This window comes from Dromiciops gliroides, chromosome 3 (genome assembly GCF_019393635.1).
Source record: "Dromiciops gliroides isolate mDroGli1 chromosome 3, mDroGli1.pri, whole genome shotgun sequence".
NCBI lineage: Eukaryota > Metazoa > Chordata > Mammalia > Microbiotheria > Microbiotheriidae > Dromiciops > Dromiciops gliroides.
This window is the reverse complement of record NC_057863.1, coordinates 350928739-350951467: the sequence shown is the minus strand read 5'-3', so window position 1 is coordinate 350951467 and position 22729 is coordinate 350928739. Positions and strand designations below refer to the sequence as shown.

The 22729-nt window shown below is 40.5% G+C and overlaps 1 protein-coding gene across 1 annotated transcript in view; it reads right to left on the bottom strand.

The window, feature by feature from the left end:
• Positions 1–22729, bottom strand: part of SPSB4 (splA/ryanodine receptor domain and SOCS box containing 4) — a 142379-nt gene that overhangs the window by 98818 nt on the left and 20832 nt on the right. The window contains exon 2 of the mRNA XM_043996522.1: positions 20902–21747. Coding sequence (XP_043852457.1) covers positions 20902–21595 — 694 coding nt within the window. The 5' untranslated portion in view covers positions 21596–21747. The remainder of the gene's footprint in view (positions 1–20901; positions 21748–22729) is intronic.

The window sequence follows — 22729 nt, the reverse complement described above, 5'->3', positions numbered from 1 at the left end:
TGGATATGAACTCAGGTCCTCCTGAATCCAGGGCCAGTGCTTTATGAGAGCATATTTTTTTGTTTTTGGTGAGGCAATTGGGGTTAAGTGACTTGCCCAGGGTCACATAGCTAGTAAGTGTTAAGTGTCTTAGGCCAGATTTGAACTCAGGTACTCCTGAATCCAGGGCCAGTGCTTTATCCACTGCACCATCTAGCTGCCCCCGAGAGCATATTTTAATAAAGGGAGACAACATATATAGGCACTTATAGCTCTGAGTCTGATGGCAAGACCCAAGAATACCTAGGGTGCAGCAACAAAGGCAGTAATCATCATCTTTAAAGTCATATTCATTGATGAAATATCTGTTTCTAATAGTGAACTATTTGAAAGAGTCAATGACTGATGGCAAGAGTTTTCATTTTTAGGTCTTTTATTGGATGTGGCTCCTGAAGAAGTGGAGACCGCAGCACCCACAGAAGCAGTAGCCAAGTCACCTTTCTAGGAAGGTTGATTCCTTGGAAAATGGCTTTGGGGGATGGGCTGGGTTGTCTGAGCTGCATTGCTATTCTGGTGGGCTTTAGGAAGAGAGGAAGGGAGTGAAGAGGAGGATTGAATAGATGGAGAAAGGGAGAAGTACAGATGGAGTAGGGATGGGGAAGAGTACCCCCTCAGTGACAACACCCAGACCACAGATAGATTCCCACCCTATGCAATGCAATTTTACATCTGGATAAAAAGGGCAAATTGACCAAATCTTTTAGAATAGGGTCATTTTCCAAAATAACCCAGAATAACCTGGCATAGATAGATAGCTCTAATGTTGTCAATTGTTCAGAGAAGGGGAGGGGGGAAAGAAAAAAAAATTTTGAATCACTTTTTCAAAATTACTTAAAAAGTGTGTTTAAATCAGACATGACTGAAACGACTAAATAACAACAAACATGTCAAAAGGAAGAGGAATGATTATGAAGCAACACACAACAGCCTAGTTATATCCACTCTTGTCTGACAGGGTATCCAATTGTAAAACATTCCTTAATCAAAGCAAATCAGTAATGTCACCCCTGAGCTTTGCATAGCACAGACGGATTTGGAACGTGAAAGATAAACATAATTGTGCTGGCGCTGCCAAGGTAGAGGAGCTGAATGCCATTCAAGTTCCCATCAATGTCTAAGGACACAGCCACATTCATAACCAAGAGTCAATGGCCTGGAGGAAAAAAGACTTTTAAATATTGCTTTTTTAATAGCTAGCGCTCTCGCTCGCTCTCTCCCTCTCTCCCTCTCCCTCTCCCTCTCTCTCTCTCTCTCTCTCTCTCTCTCTCTCTCTCTCTCTCTCTCTCTCTCTCTCTCTCCCCCCCACTCTCTCCCTCCTTTCTGTCTGTTTCTCTTTCTGTCTCTGTCTCTCTGTTTCTCTCTCTGTCCCTCCCTTCCTTGTTTCTGTCTGTTTCTCTCTCCTGTCTTTCTCCCTCCCTTTCTGTTTCTCTGTCTCTCACTCTGTGTTTCTCTTTCTGTCTCTTTGTCTCTCTCCCTTAAAGGTTTAATGACTGCAATCTGAATGACTGGAAGGAATGGATTTGTGAATGCAAAACCAGAAAACTTCCAATATAATTAAGTCTTGAATTTCTCCAAATTTCTCTCCATAACTAGGACACCTACAGCAACATGAAATGGCAAATAAAGTCCTCCCTTTGGAGAATACCCATTTCTGGGTATATCTAGTTAAGAAATCAGATGTTCATAAAAGATTTTGTAAAAAGATTTTTTTGTGCCTGCAGAAATTTTTTCAGGTAAAGCCAGTATTCTGGTTGTGTCCATACATACAAATCTATTTTCCAAAGTGATTTAATTAAGCAAAGTAAAGATTTTTGAAACCCATCAAACAAAAACTTGGTAACTCATAAAATCACAGACAAATGAAAGGGACCATGGAACCCATCTGGTCCCACACCCCTCAAGGTCACAGAGGTAATAGATGGCAAGCCAAGATATAAACTCAGGTCCCATGACTCCAAGTTCATCACTTTGAGTTCAGCACTCTTTTCAACTATAATAGGCTGCTTTGCTTTGATTGTAATGTGACCTGTATTATATGTACTGTTTATTTTGTTATTTTGTCATTAAATCATAGAATGCCTTGCATTGTTATTTAGCTGTTTGATGGATGGATTGTCTCCAACTAAGCAATAGGAGGCTATGAACTCTATAAAGCAAGGATCAGATCTTCCTGGATCAACTACTTACTAGCTGTGTGAACTTGGGAAAGTGACTTCACATTTCTGAACTCAGTTCAGTAAAATGGTGACAATACCTGCTGATAGGGCACACACAGTCAGAGTGCTGGGGAATATGCTTAAAGAATGATTGAATATTAGGGCTGCAAGGGATTGTAGAGACCATCTATAACCACCATCTGACCATCCCCATGCTAATTTTACCTATGAAAAAACAGCTTTAGAGAGGGCCAATGCCACAAAACTTGTAAATTTAAGTACCAGGTCTAGACCCAGGTCTTCTAACCCTAAGTTCAATGCTTTCTGTTACATTCAGTTGGAATGATTAACTCTGTCTCCTCTCTATCTCTGTCTCTTTGTCTGTCTCTCCCTACTCCCTCCCTCCCTCTCTCTCTGTTCCTCCCCCTAATTATGGCCCTTATTTGCAAAGCTAATCTGCAGAATTCTTCAGTTATAGAAATTACTTGTTTAAACATTTCAGTAAAAGCAAATTGTGGAATGTGATTTAGAAATGAGTAGGTAAGTCGAAAAATATGCCAAATATCCGGCTCTCTATTTTCCACTTTTAATATGAGTACTTTGACATTATGATGACATCAGTAGTCATTTAGATCCAGGCCACAGAACCACAGAATCATAGAACCTCAGACTTAAAAGGGACCTGAGAGAAAACACAGTCGGACCCACACCCAAACAAGAATCCCTGCTATAACACCTCCGGCAAGAGTTCATTCACTTTCCACTGGAAGATCTCTAATGAAGGGAAACCCACCATCTCCCCCAGGGTAGCTCATTTCACATCTGTACAACTCTAGTTAGTTGTACCTGTAAGCAATTTCCATCTATCACTCTTACTTCTGCCCCCTGGTGCCATGCAAAACAAGACTAAATTTTTTTTGCTTCTACAAGACAACCCTTCAAACACTTGAAGACAGATATGTGCCCACTAAGGTTTCTTTTCTTGCCATTTCCTTCAACCATTCTTCCTATGGCATGGCTTTGAAGCCCTTCACCAATCTGGTGATACTCCACTGGATAGTCTCCAACTTTTCAATGTTTTTTCTAATATCCTTGAGGCACTGAAGATGTACAAAGTAATGGGGATACAAAATGGGATAGTCTCTGACCTCAAGGATCTTACAACCTAGTCTGTCTCGGGGATAAGCACACAAATAAGCATGATGCATGATAAGCCTATAATAGAAGCAAAGAAGAAATCTAGACAGATTCTTATTAGAAGAGATCACTTTTAGCTGGGGTATCTGGGAAAGCTCCATGAAAGATGTGGCACCTGACCTAGTCTTCAAAAGAAGAAAATATTTTTAATAGACACAGATTGAGACTAATATGGAAAGGTTTTACAAGACTGCACATATATAACCAAATACATGTTTTAGGGAAGAAAGAAAGGGGGGAAGGAAGGAGAATTTGGAACTCAAAAATTTTTTTAAATCAACATTAAAAATTGGAAAAAATAAAATACTTTTAAAAACAGACACAGATGGAGAGGGAATGAATTTCAGGCATAGGGGAGGTATTGGAGTGAGGGACTGTGCAAAGGCAGAGGGCAAGAGAGTATCAGGTGAAATTAGAGAATAGCTAGCAATCCAGGTTAGCTGGGCTAAAGAGTTTGCAAAGGAGGATAGTATGTAACCAGGACAGTAATATAGGCTGGAGCTAGACTATGAAAGGCCTCACTGAGTTTGCATTTTGTTTTATAGAAATAGGGAGTCATTGAAAGTTTTTGCATAGGGGAGTAACTTGGCATAGGGGAGTTATTTGGTCTGAACTGTGCACCAAGGCACAGTTGTATAAAAGATGGATTGGATAGGGTAGTGACTGAAGGCAGGGAAACAGAAGCCTGTTATAATAGCCCAGTAAGACATGATGATGGCTGTATGAGTAGAGAAGTAGAAATAGATGAAAAAGACACCATAGAAACTGAATGGATAGGATTTGGCAACTGGTTGGATGGGAAGGGCTTAAGAAAGAAAGAATACAAGATAATTCTAAGGATTCAAGCCCTAGTGATTAAAAAGGTGGTATCATTTATACAGAGAAATCGGGAGAAGAGGCAAGTTTAGGGGTGGAGGGGAAAAAAACTAAATTCCATTTTGGACATGTTGAATTTTAGATGCAGACAACTGAAAGTATAAGGCTGAAGTCCAGGATGGAGACTGGAGCTGGATAGAGTACTGGACATGTCAGAAGACCTGTATTCAAATTCTACCTCAGATATTTATTAGCTTTGTAGTCAGGGACAAATCACTTAACTTCTCATTACCTTAGTTTCCTCATTTGTAAAATGAAAATAATAATAGTTGCACTGTCTATCTTATAATAGTTGGGAGGAAAGTGCTTTACAAAACTTAAAGTGCTATATAAATTTGAGATTCTTATATATAGATTTGAGAGTCATCAGTCACAAAAAGGAAGAGAATCAAAAAAAATAAAAGATGGCCAAGAATAGAGACTTAGACAACACTCACATTTAGGAGGGAAAAAGGAGAAACCAGTATAAAAGATGGAGAAAAATATAGTCAAAAAAGCAAAAGACCCAGAATAGAACAATGTAATGAAAGTTGAAGGAAGAAAGAGCATCAACAATTAGGGATGGTCAATTGTATCAAATTCTGACTGAAAGTCATTTGGGTCCTTACCTATACTTTGACTTTAGGTTGTACTTAATTTAGCACTTTATTATAATATTATCTCTTGTGCAGTTCTCTAAACCAATTCTTTAAACTGGTTAGTTTTGTGTCTGCAATCAAATTCATTAACCAATATTTACTGAGCACTGGATATACAAAGACAGGTAAAAAACAATCCCTGTCCTCAAGGAACTTACATTCTAGTAGAGGTATATAAACAAAACATTCAGAAAAGAAAGAAGTTAATGAAAGTATAAGTTTCTCAAGGGCTGGGACTATATTTGATTTGTGCCTAGCACAATAGGGGAATGAAGAATCTGTGATCTCATTAGGGTGGGGACGACTTCGCTCCACTGAGACAGATCATAGCATGTCTGAATTTCTGGAACATAAAATCATAGATTTAGGGCTAAAGGGGACTTTAGGAGCCATCAATCCAACCCCTTTGTTTTATAGATGAAGAAACTAAGACTTCCAGAAGTGAGGTATGGCTTGGTCAAGGTCACACAGTAAGTGACAAAGATGGGACGTGAACGCCAGGTCCTCTGATGCTTAATCTGTCAATTTTCCCACTGTACCATGCTAACTCCCTGGTAGGTATATCCTATGAAACTGCTTGAGGCATTCAGGGATGAAGTGACTCACCCAATGTCTTGTGTAAAGCATCAGGGCTGGGATTTGAACCCAAACCTTTCTATCTGGGGCCCCTCACTTTATCTACCTCAATGCCACTGGAGACACAGCACAAAGTTCAGTGTAAAAAGGGAAAGTGTGTGCCACAGCTCCTGAAGCTTTCCATAAATGAAGACAGTCCCTTTAGACCAGCATTTTAAGAGCTTAACAAACTAATCCCCAAACTCTAGGAAGAATATGAATACAAAGCATGTCACTTAAAGTGCCATAGTTATGAAGAAATTATAATTAACTCAGATAATACCCATGGCAAAACTAAACATCCTTCCCCCAAAAATCCATTCTGAAAGAAAAACGCATAAATGGGGGAGGAAATCTGGGATTAGGCAGTTGGCTCCTAAGATTAATTTAAAGCACTGTTTTTTTGAAATTAATCCAAAATCAAGGAATAACTTCTCTCTCCTGAGAAAGCTATTTCCCTCCTGCTGCTCCATATTTCAATCATGTGCCTGTGATGAACAGTGCTGGGAAGATCAGGAAAGATCGAAAGACACCATATGCTGTCCTACGGATAATTCCTTGGACACATGGCAGTAAGGCATTTGCTTTGACTGTCAGTAAAACAAGCAGGTCTGTCTTCCCCAACAGGCTGTCCCTGGAGACTGATAGTGCATCTCTATTTATAGAAGGCTGTCTTATCTCATATAATGAAGTGCTAGTGTGAAATCTAGGCATGGCCCAGATCTTGTAAACCCATTCTTTCTTAGCTGAATTACATCCCAAGAAAGCAGATCATTAAGTAGTCACTTTGAAGATTTGATAACATTTTTTGATAAAATTTAGTATTACAGAGTAAATCGGAAGTTTTATAAATAGTTATTTTCTAGCACATGTAGTAGCTCGAGTTAACTCCAAGAACTGTTTTAAGGAAAGGAAGATTCATCTATTGGTTGATTACATGCAACTCAAACACTGCTAAAAAAATGTTGGGAAAGTCTGTTCAAGACATTTAAACATTCTTACTGCAATTTTGGTTCTATTCCTTTTGCTTTGCAGAATTTCTAAATTTGGGAGTAGACATTAATAATATATAACTCCTTAAGGGTGCCAGCAATGCATGGTATCCTTTAAGAGTCTTTTTTTGGGGGGATAGCTAGGTGGTGCAGTGGATAGAGCCCTGGAGTCAGGAGTACCTGAGTTCAAATCCGACCTCAGACACTTAACATTTACTAGCTGTGTGACCCTGGGCAAGTCACTTAACCCCAATTGCCTCACTTAAAAAAAAAAAGTCTTTTATTTTGGGGGGGGAGGCAATGAGGGTTAAATGACTTGCCCAGGGTCACACAGCTAGTGTCAAGTGTCTGAGGCTGGATTTGAATTCAGGTACTCCTGAATCCAGGGCCAGTGCTTTATCCACTCCTTTAAGAGTCTTTATACTATTTATAGCAGCTCTTTTTGCATTGGCTAAGAATTGGAAATTGAGGGGATGCCCATCAGTTGGGGAATGGCTGAACAACTTGTGGTATATGATTATAATGAAATAATACAATGACGAGCAGGATGATTTCAGAGAAACCTGGACTTACAAGAACTGATACAAAGTAAAGTGAGCAGAACCAACAGAACATTCTATATAGTAACAGCAATACTGTAAGATGAAGAACCACAAATATTGTTTGAAAACAGACTGAAGCATACTATTTTTCACTTTCTTTTTGTTGTTGTTGTTCACATCTTCTAGCACAAAATAACTAATATGGAAATGTTTTACATGATTGCACATGGATAACTAATATCAGCTTGCCTACCATCTCAGCGAGAGGGCAAGGGAGAGAGAGAAGGATAGAATTTGGAACTCAAAACTTAAAAAATAAAAGAATGTTAAAAATTATTTTTACATGTAATTGAGGAAAAAATAAAATATTTCTATAAGTTATTATACTATATTCTTGAAAGTCAACAATACTAGTAGTTGACAAGGTTCTAAGGCCCAATCAGACAATTTTAGAATGCCTGTGACAACCCAAGGCTAGATTCTACACACATTTTGAAGGGGCCCAAACCCCCATTTTTTTTTTTTTAGTGAGGCAATTGGGGTTAAATGACTTGCCCAGGGTCACACAGCTAGTAAGTGTTAAGTGTCTGAGGCTGGATTTGAACTCAGGTACTCCTAACTCCAGGACCGGTGTTCTATCCACTGCGCCACCTAGCTGCCCCCCCCAACTCCCATTTTTAATGAGTACTCCATGAGGTCCCCATTCTGCCACTAACTGGGCCTTGCTTTCTTTTCTATGACATGAAGATTAGTCCATAAAGATTAGTCCTCTTTAAAAACAAGATTACCCAGGACACACATAACCAGAAATGTTTCGAGGATGAGAGAGAACCTTGAGACAGCCTATGTACTATACTGGCATATTGAAAGGTCAAAGGTACACTCCAGTGCCTTGGATAGATCTTCTATGAGAGATTTACAGGAACACTTGAATAAGAATCATCACATAGGACAACATTGGATGTTATTGCAATGGATGAGATCATGGGTCCATTAAAGTAAGTCCCTTGCTTATTTTAGGTTTACCTCAAGGATTACTGTAATCAGCTCTTCTTCAGAAATTCTTGCTGAAATTACAGAATGAAGGTTAATGCTTTTACCTTTCCACAAACTTGCCTCATCCAAACCACCCACAAGCCTATTACTTTTCTGTCACCACCCTGGTCTCTTAAGTCTTTAAGTCTCATCACTTCATAGCCCGGGTTATGATAACAGCCCCACCTGGCCTTCCTGCCTCCTTTCTTTTTACCTTCCAATTCATCCTGAACATGGCTGCCAGGATAATCTTCCAAAAACACAGCTGTCATCACACCATCTCTCCTACCCTACTCAAGAATCTATAACAGCACCCCCTTTAAAAAAACAAAACAAAACTGTATCAAGCTCAAATGCTATTGTATACCAGCTATCTAAGAATTTGGTGACCTGTAAGGAACTCCCAAAAGGCTGAGAGACCTTTCTCATTTGAGAAAATTACTGGCCTTCTTAGTTAATACCACATCATTTCTTCATCTTGTTTGTATGATTTGAATCCAGAAGACATTTATGGATCTCTAAAATCCTGAACTAGAAACAATGGGTTGGAATTAAGGTGGGGAGGGGTGGGGCAGAAAAGGCAGAATCTCTGTCCTTAAAAAATGTATTATTTACCTGGAGAGAGACACACACACACACACACACACACACACACACACACACACACCTTTAAAACTCTGCATCAGCAAGTACATAATTACAAAACACATGATTATTTTGTTTACAATACTTTGTGGTCACAAAAGGTGCTGCTATAGATACTGTGGCTCATGACCAATACAGAGAAGCATGGGAAAATTTATATGAACTGATGGAGAGTGACATAAACAGAGCCAAGAAAACAATACACACAATGATTACACCATTATAAATGGAAAACACAACCACAAAGCAATTGAAAATGAATGCTACAAAATTATAAAGAACAAAGATGGATCCAAAGAAAAGATATGAGAAGTTACTTCTACCCCTTTACATAGATGGGAGGTCCATGGGGTAGTACATTGCACATATTTCCAGCATTTTTGATGTACTAATCAATGGTGTTGATCTTTTTTCTCTTTTTTTCTTTCAAAATATTAGTTACATGAGATGTTTCTTTGTAAGTGGGGGAGGATGATAGGGGAAATTTTGTAATTTTATGATGTAAAAAACAAAAATATAATAATTTACTCAAAAAGAGGAAGAATGCATAACTTCTAAATAAAGGAATGGTCAGAGTTAAGCTGAGTTTTGAAAAACTATGAGGCATATGTTTGTGGAGAAGGGAGGACAGGACACTCTAAGCAAGGGATGGTACCAACCAAAATGTAGAGGTTGGTTCATTCATTAAACATTTTTAAAATATCTATTATTGGGGGCAGCTAGGTGGTTCAGTGGATAGAGCACTGGCCCTGGAGTCAGGAGGACCTGAGTTCAAATCCAACCTCAGACACTTAACACTTACTAGCTGTGTGACCTTGGACAAGTCACTGAACCCCAATTGCCTCACTTTAAAAAAAAAAACTGCTATGTGAAATAGCAGCCAAAAAAAGTTTGTGATCTAAGGTTGTATTAATACAAGCATGCTATCTACATTAAGGGAGGAGATAGTTGTACTGTACTATGTTCCAGTCAATTTCAGTTCAATTTGAAGTGCACATTCTAAGAAGGACATTGACAAACTGGAGGGCATCCAGTAAAAATGACCAATGGGGAGATCACTGAAGACCAAGCCTCATCATTTAGTGAAGGAACTAAAATTGTTTAGCCTAGAGAAGTTAGAGGAAACATGAAATATATTCATGATCATGGTGGGGGGAGGGGTGCAGGTTTGATGCATTTGGTTTGGTTTCAGGGGGAGGGAGTCAGGGAAACAGATTTCAATTTGATATAAAGAAAAACTTGAATGGAATCATGATTTTTGTCTCCTATCAAGGGAGCTCTTGATTTGAAAGTTGGAGGACAACTTTTTGAGGGCTAAGGAGTGGAGAGTAATTTTCTCTGGTCATCAGGTTCCTTGTAAGATGAAATGCTTTCTAAATGCCCTTATATAATCCAATTCTCAAATCCTTTGTGTATTTGGAGATGATCTTATAAGGAACACACATAGGTTAAGAAGTATGGGAAAGACTTATTGCAGAAAGTGGGAATTTAGTTCGAACTTGAAAGCATTGATGGCAGCCATGTGGCACAGTAGATAGATCTTCCTGACTCCAGGCCTGTTGCTCTAAGTTCAAATCCATCTCAGACACTTACTAGCTGTTACCCTGGGCAAGTCACTTCATCCTGTTTGCCTCAGTTTTCTCGTCTGTCAAACAAACTAGAGAAGGAAATGGCTAAGCACTCCCTTATCTTTGCCAAGAAAACTCAAATGTGGTCACAGAGAGCAGCTAGGTGGCTCAGTGGATAGAGGACTGGCCCTGGAGTCAGGAGTACCTGAGTTCAAATCCAGCCTCAGACACTAACACTTACTAGCTGTGTGACCCTAGGCAAGTCACTTAACCCCAATTGCCTCACTAAAAAAAAAAACAAAAACAAACAAATAAATAAATAAAACAAAAGGTCAGGCTTGACTGAAAAAACTAACAAAACCAACAAACAATTGAAGGTATCCAAGGAAACCAGTAGGCAGAAATGAGGAGGAAGAGAATTCCCTGGAATGGGGGTCAGCCAGTATAAATGCCTGGAATTGGGAAATGGGCATGTCTGGTGTGAGAAATAGCAACAAGGTTAGTGTCCCTGGATTACAGAGTACAGGATGGGGAAATAAGGTGCAAGACTGGAAAGGTAGAAAGATGTCTGGTTATGGAGAGACACTTGAGTCAGGGAGACTAACCAGCAGGCTACTGTCATAATCCAAGTGGGAGTGATAGGGGCATCCACCAGGGTGTCAGAGGAAAAGGGGGGAGGGGCTTTGGATATGTGAGAGATATTATCAAGGCAGTAGTGACAAGACTTGAGAAATAGTTGGATCTGGGGGGATTGGGATGGGAATGAGAGGTCTAGGATGACATGTGGGTTTCAAGCCTGTGTGACTATCAGGGAGGTATTTTCAACAATAATAGGGAAGTTAGGAAGAGGTGGATGGTTTGGAGAAATTTTTGTGTGTATGCATGTGACTTATCTTCCCAAGCGTCATTTCTAGATATGAATGAGTAATTGGTTTTTGGTAAATGAACATTGTGAATTTGGTACCAGACGTGGAAAATGATTTCAGAAATGAGTCGGATGTCCTTGGAACTTGATAGAAAGTTCTCTTCTTCTGCCTTCATTAAAAGAATAGGGAGCCTGGCTGTAGATCAGATTATACTGCTGAGTCATCATCTCAATAACTAGTAGGATAATTGATAGAGTCATCCAGGAACACAGGCTGAATGCAATTAGTTGAACCTCTTTTGCCATATTGTCAGGGATCTTACTGTGACCTGGAACTTAGCCCTGTTTATCCTGATATCCTTGTAGATAAGATAGAGATGTATGGTTGGGATGAAAGCATTCAGGAATGCATACATGGATGTTTGAACAACTATATATATAGAAAGAGGGTTGATTCAAGGAAAGAGGTCTCTAGTGACATTGCCACAGAGCTTTTTCACTGATCCTACTTTAATTCTACAAATATGTGGACCACTTGAAAATAAAGATAAATTTTAAATTTACAAAAAAGATATGTGGATGACACAAAGAAGGGAAGGAGAGTTAAGACAAGAGATAATAGACTCAGGATCCCAAATCATCCTGAGAGGCTAGAATGAGAAGACAAAAACCAACAAGATAAACTTTAACAGGGTTAAACATAAATTACATTTATGTTTTTTAAATCGTATATAAAAAAAGACCTGGCTTGTCAGAAGTTCATGATAATCAATGACAAAGAGATGTGGCTACTAATAAAAGCTATACCAGATACTTAGCCTGCATAAACAGAAGCACAGCATCCAGAATAAAGCAGGTCATCGTCCCACTCTATTCTGGGATGGTCAGATAGAATCTGGGATATCATTTTCAGTTCTTGGTCCCACATTTCAAAAGGGTCATTGACGAGCTGGATCATGTGCCTGAGGTGGGCAGCCAGGAGAGTAAGGGATTTGGAAACACTGTCAGATGAAGGAAAGATAAAGGAAATTGGCAAGTTTAGCTAGAAAAAGAGGGGAATGGGCAGCTAGGTGGTGCAGTGGATAGAGTACCGGCCCTGGATTCAGGAGGACCTGAGTTCAAATCTGGCCTCAGACCCTTGACACTTACTAGCTGTGTGACCCTGGGCAAGTCACTTAACCCTAATTGCCTCACCAAAAAAAAAAAAAAAAAAAGATATAAAAAAGAGGGCAAGAAATAGATCAGGACGTGGATGAGGAAGGGTTTTATTTTTCCTTTTTAAGCAAAAAAGCCTTTTGCCAATGCCCTGAAAATACTGTGCAGATAACCAACTTCCTTTATGATCCCTCTCAGGTTCTAGTAGCTTATATGCATGACTAACAGCCCAACAGTCACAATCAGACACCTCACTCATCCCATTAACCATCCCAGTCTATCCTGTACATGTTCCCATTTTTCACTGACTTAAGCAATTACTCATTATGCTGCAGAATTGAGCTCTATGAAGTGCAAACTCTTTCCAGGAAAAGGTACCTGGAAGTCACAGAGGCTCCCAAGATCTTAATCTGTACCAGAGGCAGCATGACTTGAATTAAAGCCACTCTCAGATGAGAAAGAAGATTATCAAGAATTTGTTTATTATATTAATAAACTGCAGAGAGATGAGAGACCACCGCCGACAGTGGACATGATGATGCAAACATCCCCTCTGTCTTTGGGGTGAGCACAATTGCCTTGTTAAAAATCGGAATGCCAAAAGGCAATGGAGCTTTGGTTTTCAAAACATTTGGAGAAAAAGACAGTATATTCAACATATTGTCTCTTAGCACATCTTTTAATTTCACACATAAATAAGAATACTTACTATGCTGTGCTTTTAAATAATCTTTGAGGGGCAGCTAGGTGGCTCAGTGGATAGAGCACTGGCCCTGGAGTCAGGAGAACCTGAGTTCAAATCCGGCCTCAGACACTTTGATTCATAACAAATTTTCAGGTCATCTTTAGGTAGATCAATTTTTTCAGGATTGTCTGTGGAGTTTTGTACTCAATTGAAAGTATATGTTGGGGGTGCAGCTAGATGGTGCAGTGGATAAAGCACTGGCCCTGGATTCAGGAGGACATGAGTTCAAATCTGGCCTCAGACACTTGACACTAGCTGTGTGACCCTGGGCGAGTCACTTAATCCTCATTGTCTCCCCCCAAAAAAAAGGTATATGTTGGGCTGGGAGGGGGGTAAAATTCATGACCTGAGTGTATAGGTACTTTGAATTCATAATCCAAGAATATTTGTTGTTAATCTAATAGATCAAGTGATTTGGGTTTTAGAAAGCAGAGGCTATGGGCTAAATTTTTCAGAACTGTTTCAAGCTTATGTGGAAGAAAATATACTTGGCTGTAACAATTTGGAGATGGTTAAATACATCAGTTTCAATAACCAAAGGGAAAGTTTCCATTTAATTTTGTCTATCCTTTCTCATAGGTACATCTCATTTCTAAACTCTGTCAACAAGTCTAATATTGAAGAGATGTGTGGGCCCCAAACACCAGTTCTTCTCCCAAACTGATCCTTTGGTCCTCAGGCACCAAATTAATATTGCCAGCACCTACAGAGGCCTAATCCTGGGTTCTAATCTTCACCACCCAAATCAGGTGGCATAAAAGATTTAGGGTTTAGCTGAATAAGGGTTGTCCAAAGTTCAGGGACCTGGGGTGAGTTGCTTTACATCTCTGGACCTCAATTTCCTTTCCTATAAATAGGAGGGTTGAGCCAAATAGACTTTTTTTTTCGGGGGGGGGGGGCAGGACAATGAGGGAAATGACTTGCCCAGGATCATACAGCTAGTAAGTGTCAAATGTCTAAGGCTGGACTTGAACTCAGGTCCTCCTGAATCCAGGGCCAGTGCTTTATCCACTGTGCCACCTAACTGCCCTGACAAATGGTCTTTAATGGTCCCTTTCAGGTCTAACATAGTAGCTGACCTAAGAGCTAACATTTACATAGCACTAAAAGGTTTGTAAAGCACTGCACATATATTATCTCATTTAATCCTCAAAACAACCCTATGAGGTAAGTGCTGTTAATATATTTCCATTTTGGGGGCAGCTAGATGGCTCAGTGGATAAAACACCAGCCCTGGATTCAGGAAGACCTGAGTTCAAATCTGACTTCAGACACCCGACATTTGCTAGCTGTGTGACCCTGGGCAAGTCACTTAATCCTCATTGCCCTGAAAAAAAACCCACCAAAAAACAAAAACAAAACTATATATATATATATATTTCCATATTACAGATGGGGAAACTAAGGCTGTGGGAGGTTAAGTGACTTATCCAGGGTCATACAGCTAATACGTATCTGAGGCCAGGAATTGAACTCAGATCTTCCTGAAGTCCAAGTCCAGCAACCTTAACCACTGTGCCACCCAGCTGCCATATTTATTTGAGAGGCCATCGGGATTAAGTGACTTGCCCAGGGTCACACAGTTAATAAGTGTCTGAGACCAGATTTGAACTCAGGTCCTCCTGACTCCAGGGCTTGAGTTCTATCCCACTGTGTCACCCAGCTATCCTGATATTTATAAATAAGCATAGCTTCAGGTGTCGTCTTAGAGTACTACTAGTCCAAACTGTCCTCCCTCCTCCCCCTTCACTTGAGCCATGCTTTCTTCTGTCCTGCCTTCTTTCTTCCACTTGTAGGCTTATTCTCATCCTGATCAAGAGTAGTTTTTTCTTTTTCAGGAGTACCACAATCCCCCTCTCCTTTTCTCTATAACTCCCAGGATAGAACCTCAGATCTTCTCATCTTAGGCCCCAGTGTTTCAGTTTAATCGGTAGAAAAATTCCAGGATTTGCATTTTTTTTTGCTACCAGCTTTTCTTACTAGTTCATGGCTTTGGGGAAAAGCATTGGATTTGGAATTAAAAACTCTGGGTTCAATTCCCACATTTATCATTGGTGTGATAATGGGCAAGTCACAGAACTCTCTAGGCTTCAGTGTTCTCATCTGTAAAATGAGGGGAGTTAGAAAGCATGACCTCTAAGGTCTCTTCCAACTGGAAAGCTATGATTCTGCCATCCCACAATTACTTTTAATCCATACTACTAAACTTCCTCAAAAGGCTGAATTCTCGGGGCAGCTAGGTGGCGCAGTGGATAGAGTACCGGCCCTGGATTCAGGAGGACCTGAGTTCAAATCTGGCCTCAGACACTTAACACTTGCTAGCTGTGTGACCCTGGGCAAGTCACTTAACCCCAATTGCCTCACTAAAAAGAAAGAAAGAAAAGGCTGAATTCTCCCCCATAAACCCTATCTATTTAAGGGAAGAGGACATTCTTTTCCCACCACACTGGAGGAAAACTCACCAAAATACCTCCCCAAGGCAACCTGTGCACAGGTACCACACTCACTAAAGGAGTCCAATAAGCAGTTTAATGAATTTACCTGATGATGACCTGGCATCAAGGGGCAGCTAGGTAGTGAAGTGGATAGAGCATTGGCCCTGAATTGGGAGGACCTGAGTTAAAATCTTACCTCATATTATTAGCTATGTGACCCTGGGCAAGTCACTTAACCACAATTGTCTTAAATATGCAGGGGCCATCTTGCCAATGGACCCAGATGGCTCTGGAAGAGAGAGTGAGGTTGGTGACCTTGCACAGCACTCCCTCCTCACTTAAATCCAATTCAGTGCAAAGTCATGACATCACCCTGATATCACGGTCCTCTTAGAGAATGAAAGACATGTGACAACTTGGCATCACAACCTTTCTCTCTCCAGCCATACCACAGCAGAGAACCAAAGACAAGAAGCTGGCTTTAAGAATTTCTCTCCCTCTGCACACAGAAATTATTCTGGCTAAAACTTCATCAGCAATTCGGCTGTGAACATGAAAGCTGAGGAACCTGATACTGCACAAAAGGATAAATCAATATCCAAGGTGAATTCCAGAATATATTTTAAATATTTCATGTCAGTCAGTGAGTCAAAAAGCCTTTATTGAGCACTTAGTAAGTGCCAGGTAGCATGCTAACATGCTGAGGAGAAAAAGAAAGGCAAAAATATGGTCCCTGTCTTTAAAGAGCTTACATTCTAAGGGGGAGACTGTATGCACTTGAGGATGCATGATTTTCTAGTGTAAATCCCTTTCTAATTCAACCCTCCTATAGTAACAATTGAAAAGCTTTTTGATTCTGTCAGAAAAGTTTCAAATAAGGAGTATTGATAATTATGCGTCTGGTTAGGAATCTGTATTTTTCTTGGAACTGGTATCTCCAAATTGTAACTGTTAAGTGAACTAATATCAGAAAGCAAAAGGTAACATGCTAATTAATTAACAACTGCCTTCATTACAGGCATATATATGATGATAAATGTAACTATTTAAAAAGTAATAATAAAAGAATTATTGGAAAGAACACAAGATTGGGGAGTCAGGGAACCTGAATTCTAATCTTGGTTCTGCGACCTATATGACTCAGAGCATGTCAGGGCCTCAGTTTCCTTATCTGTAAAATAAGGGGCTTGAATTAGATGACCTCTAAGTTGTCTTCTGGCACTGACAGTCTATGGTTTCATGATCAGCATTTTGATATTGGGGAGATTAGCAGTGGTAGGTGGAAGATGGGCAGGGGATAGGGGACCTAGCAGAACCAGATTCAAGGCCATTATCATCAAAACAATTTGATACTAGATAAGAAATGGAGTGGTTTGGTCAATGGAACAGATAAAATACACAATATACAGAAGCAAATGAGCACAGTAACCTTTTTGATAAATCCAAAAATCCCAGCTAGAGGGACAAGAATTCACTATCTGACAAAAACTACTGAGAAAACTGGAAAGTAGTATGGCAGAAACTAGGCACAAAGCAAAATCTTACACTATATGCCAAGATAAGCTCAAAATGACTACATGATTTAGACCCCCCCAAAAAAGATATAAGCAAATTAGTGGAACATAGAAGAAATTGCCTGTCCGATCTCTGCATGGGAAAAACTTCAAGACCAAATAAAAGATAAAGGAAGTAAAATGAATAACTTTGCAGAAAATGTAAAGTTTTTGCACAAACAAAACCAATGCAGCTAAAATGGGAAGAAAAGCAGGAGACTCAGGAAAGAAAGATCTTTGCAACAAGTTCCTCTGAAAAAGATCTTATTTTTAAAATATATAGGGAGGGCAGCTAGGTGGTGCAGTGGATAAAGCACTGGCTCTGGATTCAGGAGGACCTGAGTTCAAATCTGGCCTCAGACACTTGACACTTACTAGCTGTGTGACCCTGGGCAAGTCACTTAACCCTCATTGCCCCACCAAAAAACCAAAAGGAAAATGACAAATGCTAGAGAGTCTGTAGGAAAACAGATACACTAATGCACTGTTGATAAAGCTGTGAACAAGTTCAATCATTCTGGAAAGCAATTTGGAACTATGCCCAAAAAGCTATTAAACTGCATGTGCCATTTGATCCAGTGAAACTCCTAGGTCTGTTCACTAAGGAGATTAAAGAAAGAGGAAAAGGACTCATATGTACAAAAATATTTATAGCGGCTCTTCTTGTGGTGACAAAGCATTGGAAACTGAGGGGATACCCCTCATTTAAGGAATGGCTGAACAAGATGTGCTATATGAATATGATAGAATACAATTGTGCTATAAGAAATTGATGATGGTGATGGTTCCAGAGACTTGGGAAGATTTTTATGAACTGACACAAAGAGAAGTGAGCCAAACCAGGAGAAGTTATAAAATAATAACAATACTGTTACACTACTTACCTCACAGGGTCCTCAGAAGGAAAGATTTTTCTAAACCAAGAAACAATGTGATACAAAGGAAAAAATGCTGATTCTGGAGTTTGGGGATTTGGGTTCAAATCCTCTTCTCAATTTTCCTATTTATTTTTTTGGGGGGTGGGGCAGTGAGGGTTAAGTGACTTGCCCAGGGTCACACAGCTAGTAAGTGTCAAGTGTCTGAGGCTGGATTTGAACTCAGGTCCTCCTGAATCCAGGGCCGGTGCTCTATCCATTGCACCACCCAGCTGCCCCTTCTTATTTACTTTCAAAGGTTCCACCAACCTTTCATCAGTCACCCAGGTTTGCAACTTCAGTGTCTTCTTTATCTTCTCACTAGCACTTGGCCAACAAATTCAATCTGTTGTCATACCTTGTAATTCCTATCCTCACTAAATCTCTCATATTTCCCCCCTTTCTCACCACCACAGGCCCTCAACATCTCTCTAGACAATTTAAATAGGTTGGCCTGCCTCAAGTCTCTCCCTACTTAGAAGCAGTTGGGAGGTGCAGTGGATAGAACCCAGGATTTGGAAAAAGAAAGACCTAAGTTCAAATGGGGCCTCGGACACTTAACTAGCTGTGTGACCTGATTAGTCCCTTAACCTATCTGCCTCAGTTTTCGCCACTAAAATCAGAATAGTAATTGTATCTACCTTCCAGGGTTGCTGTGAGGATCAATTAAGGTAATATTTGTAAACAATTTAGCACAGTGCCTGGCGCATAGTAGGTACTTAATACAAATTTATGTCTCTTTGCTTCCTTTCTACTCTGATACTCTCAAAAAATTGCCAAGGACATTTTTCTAAATTACAGGTTTGACCCTGTCGCCCTCCCTCTCCCCTTCTTTCCACATACACTCAAAAAACTCCAGTGACAATGCATTGTTGGTGGAGCTGTGAACTGATCCAACTGTTCTGGAGAGCAGTTTGGAACTATGCCCAAAGGGCTATAAAGCTGTGCATGCCCTTTGACCCAGAAATACCACTATTACATCTTTTTCCCAAAGAGATTCTAAAAAAAGGGAAAAGGACCCACATGTACAAAAATGTTTATAGCTGCTTTTTGTGGTGGCAAGGAATTGGAAAATGAAGGGATGCCCATCAATTGGGGAATGGCTGAACAAGTTGTGGTATATGATTGGAATGGAATACTATTGTGTTGTAAGAAACCATGAGCAGCCAGATTTCAGAGAAACCTGGAAGGACTTACATGAACTGATGCTGAGTGAGATGAGCAGAACCAGGAGAACATTATTCATAGTATCAACAACATTGTGTTGATCAGCTGTGATAGACTTGACTCTTCTCAGCAATACAATGGTCCAAGATAGATCCAAAGGATTCATGATGGAAAATGCTACAACTACAGAATCTAGATGCAGATTAAACCATACTCTCTCTATTTTGTCTGTTTTTCTTTTTGGGGTTTTTTTCCTTTTTGCTCTGATTTGTCTAGCACAGCATGACTAATGCAGAAATATGTTTAATGTGATTGTACATATATAACCTGTATCAGATTGCTTGCTGTCTTGGGGGGGGGGAGGGAGAAAAAATTGAAACTAGAAATCTTATAAAAACAAATGTTGTAAACTATCTCTACATGGAAAATAATAAAAATACTTTTGTGGAAAAAAAAAAGATGGAAAAAACTCCTCCAGAAGCAAATATAAAACCCTGTGTTTGGCATTTAAAGCCCTTTACAAACTTCACCCTTCTTCACTACCTTTTAAGTCTGCCTGTCCTTGACTCCCTTCCGTACTCTATAATTGAGCTATGTGGGTCTACTTATTATTCTTTACATTCGAGCTCCTGACTATTTTCCCTTCTGGCCTCTTCCTTCTGGCTTCTTTGGCATCCTTTAAGCTGCTCATCTTAAATCCCAGACTTTCCCCCAGTCTGTCCACCTGTTAGTACCTTCCCTTGAAGATGACCTTTGAGAGAGACTGTACAGACGACCTTAAATGTACCTAGTTACTTGCTTGTGGCCTCCTCGATTAGAATGTGAGTTCCTTGAGGAAAAGGACTGTTTCTGCTTTTACTTCCATCTCCAGAGCTTAGCCCAATTCCTGGCACATCTTAAGCTCTGGCTTGTTGACTAGTTTTAAGTCCCTGGGCCTAAATTTCCTTATCTAATGAAGGAAAGGCAGGAACAAGATGGCCTCTGAGGTTCCTTTCAGCTGTAGATCTATGGTTTTTCTTACATGATAATATTATATAAACTAGGGAGCTTTTCTGGAGGGGAAGGGCCTGGATCTGTGATTTCAATGGTGTAGAGAACTCCCAGCAAGAAAATTCCTTCTAATAGGGCAGGTCAGCAAATATTCTGTAGCTTATTTTCTTAGAAGCTTGCCTAAAGCATGGAAGGGTTGTGACTTGCCCAGGATTATCACACAGGCAGTACTCAGAGGCAAGATGGCCCAGTGGATAGCTTGGAATATTCATCTTCATGAGTTCAAGTCTGGCTCAGACACTCATTAGCTGACTCTGGACAAGTTACTTAACCCTGTTTGCCTCACTTCTTCATCTGTAAAATGAGCTAGAGAAGGAAATGGGAAAACACTCTATTATCTTTACCAAGAAAATAAAAAATGGGGGTCATGAAGGGTCTGACATAACTGAAAAATGACTGAACAACAACTTCTTAACTCCAAGCCAATTCTCTGTCCATTACTCCATACTACCTCCAGAGCTAATATTATTATTACTTACATGTTAATGAAAATGTAAATTAGTTTGGTTATTGACACCTATTTCAATAAATGCTTACAAACACAAAGATAACATACATTTATTAAGCACCAGAGTAAAGTGTCCAACACAGTATTGTCTGAGCTAGGCACTGGGAGAAAAAGAAAGTTTAGTTAAGACACTGTCCTTCCACTTAGGGAAATGACCTAACAAAAAGTTACCATAGGAGGAAAATGAGAAAGGGTAGAATACTTACGATCAAGTCCATTAATGTATCTCATTGTGATCTCACAGTGGCCCCAAACAGCACTCACTACTGGGTAGAGTTTTTTCCCCTTCAGCCCTCGGAAGGCCACACCAAGGTACTGTCCATCCACAATGAAACTGAGTGTGCCCTCGTCCATGTCCAAAACTACTAGTAGAGAATCTGGAAGCACAAATGCCTCATCTGGCTCTAAGAAGGCTGGGTAGGTCACACCAGGTTGGTTCTTACAATTATGGTACAGTTTGTTGCGTCCTAGATCCCAGCCCCAGGATTCACTGTTACTGCCAACAAGGGCCGTATAGCCCACTGAATGCAGTGGAGCCTCAGCAGTGGCCACACCCACCACGGCATGTGTTCCCCGCTGCCGTGTAGGCCAGTGGATCTGCCATACGTGGAGGCCTCGGGCATGGCCTACCTTCCCTCGGATACAGTCTGTGCTCTGGGCTACTGGGTGCCGATGGAAGGTCAGCCGATCATCTTCTTTCACAAAGATGTTCAGTGAGCGGTCCTCAGGGTTCCAGGCATGCTGATGCTGGACCTCTGACTGGGCTGGTGGCATATCCAACAGCAGGTCCAGGCGGGCTGGCCGGCAGAAGTCAGGGCCCCTCAGGTCTCGCTTCACTGATTGGTAAGGGGGTTCACGTACATCCACAGATTTGATGCTCCCTGAGATTTTCTGGCCCATTGCTTCACCAAGGGGAAGAAGAGGCCAGTCACAGGCCAGGGTTACCTCATGGGAGTGTCTACCCCCTGACTCTCAGAGACTAGCCAAACAGTTCAGATTCACTCTCTTGATTGGAGCCTGCTTGTTCTATTGCTGCCAGAGAACATGAGCTCCTGGAACAAAGCAGATGATGCTGGTTAGCTTCAACAATAATTGGTAATAACAATAATTAAGCAATCAGCATTTATTGAATACCTACAATGTGCAAGGCATTGAGCTAAGTCCTATGGGATTTTTTTTTAATCATAGAATTTCAGAATCTCAGGGTTGGAAGAGACCTCTCAGAAACACAACTCGGGCTACAACATCACCAAAAAGTGGTTTAGCCACTGACCAAACACCTCCTATGTTGAAGATACAAAAGATGTAATTTCTGCTGTCAAGGAGTTTACATTCTAGTTTGGGAGATCAGATGTAAGGGCTACAACATCACCAAAAAGTGGTTTAGCCACTGACCAAACACCTCCAATGTTGAGGATACAAAAGATGTAATTTCTGCTGTCAAGGAGTTTACATTCTAGTTTGGGAGATCAGATGTAAAAAGGTTACTCATGATAAAAGACAAAAGATGATGAGCCAAGTAAGTGACATGGTAAATAACCCTACAGCAGTTCAAAGGACCAGGGGTGGCCAGGGAAGATGATGAATCCCAGCTGGGCCTGGAAAGTTTTGGGGTATTAGGGTAGGCATGCAGAAGGGGGTTGAGCACAATTAGAGTCTTACAATTTTCCTATGAAGCAGGCTTCAACACTTATTACTATTCCCATTTTAGAGGAAATTCAGAGCTTAAGAGAAGTTAAGTGACTTGCCCAAGGCCATATGGCTAATTAGTGGCAGTCAGGGCTGGAGTCCAGGCTTTTTGACTCCTACTCTAGGGCTCACGTTACTTATGTTAGGCTGCTGACCTAAGGTCATGGCAGATCTGTCAAAGTGTCCTGGCACACCCTAGGGGCTTTGCAAGGTAGAAAGTGGACAGTTCAGTATATAGTTTAAAAAATAGGAAAAAAAAAAGGCTTTTCCTCCCCCCCTCTCTGGCCCACAAAATGTGTAGCAGGATGTAGCGGGCCCACTGTGTATATAAAGCACAGACAATAA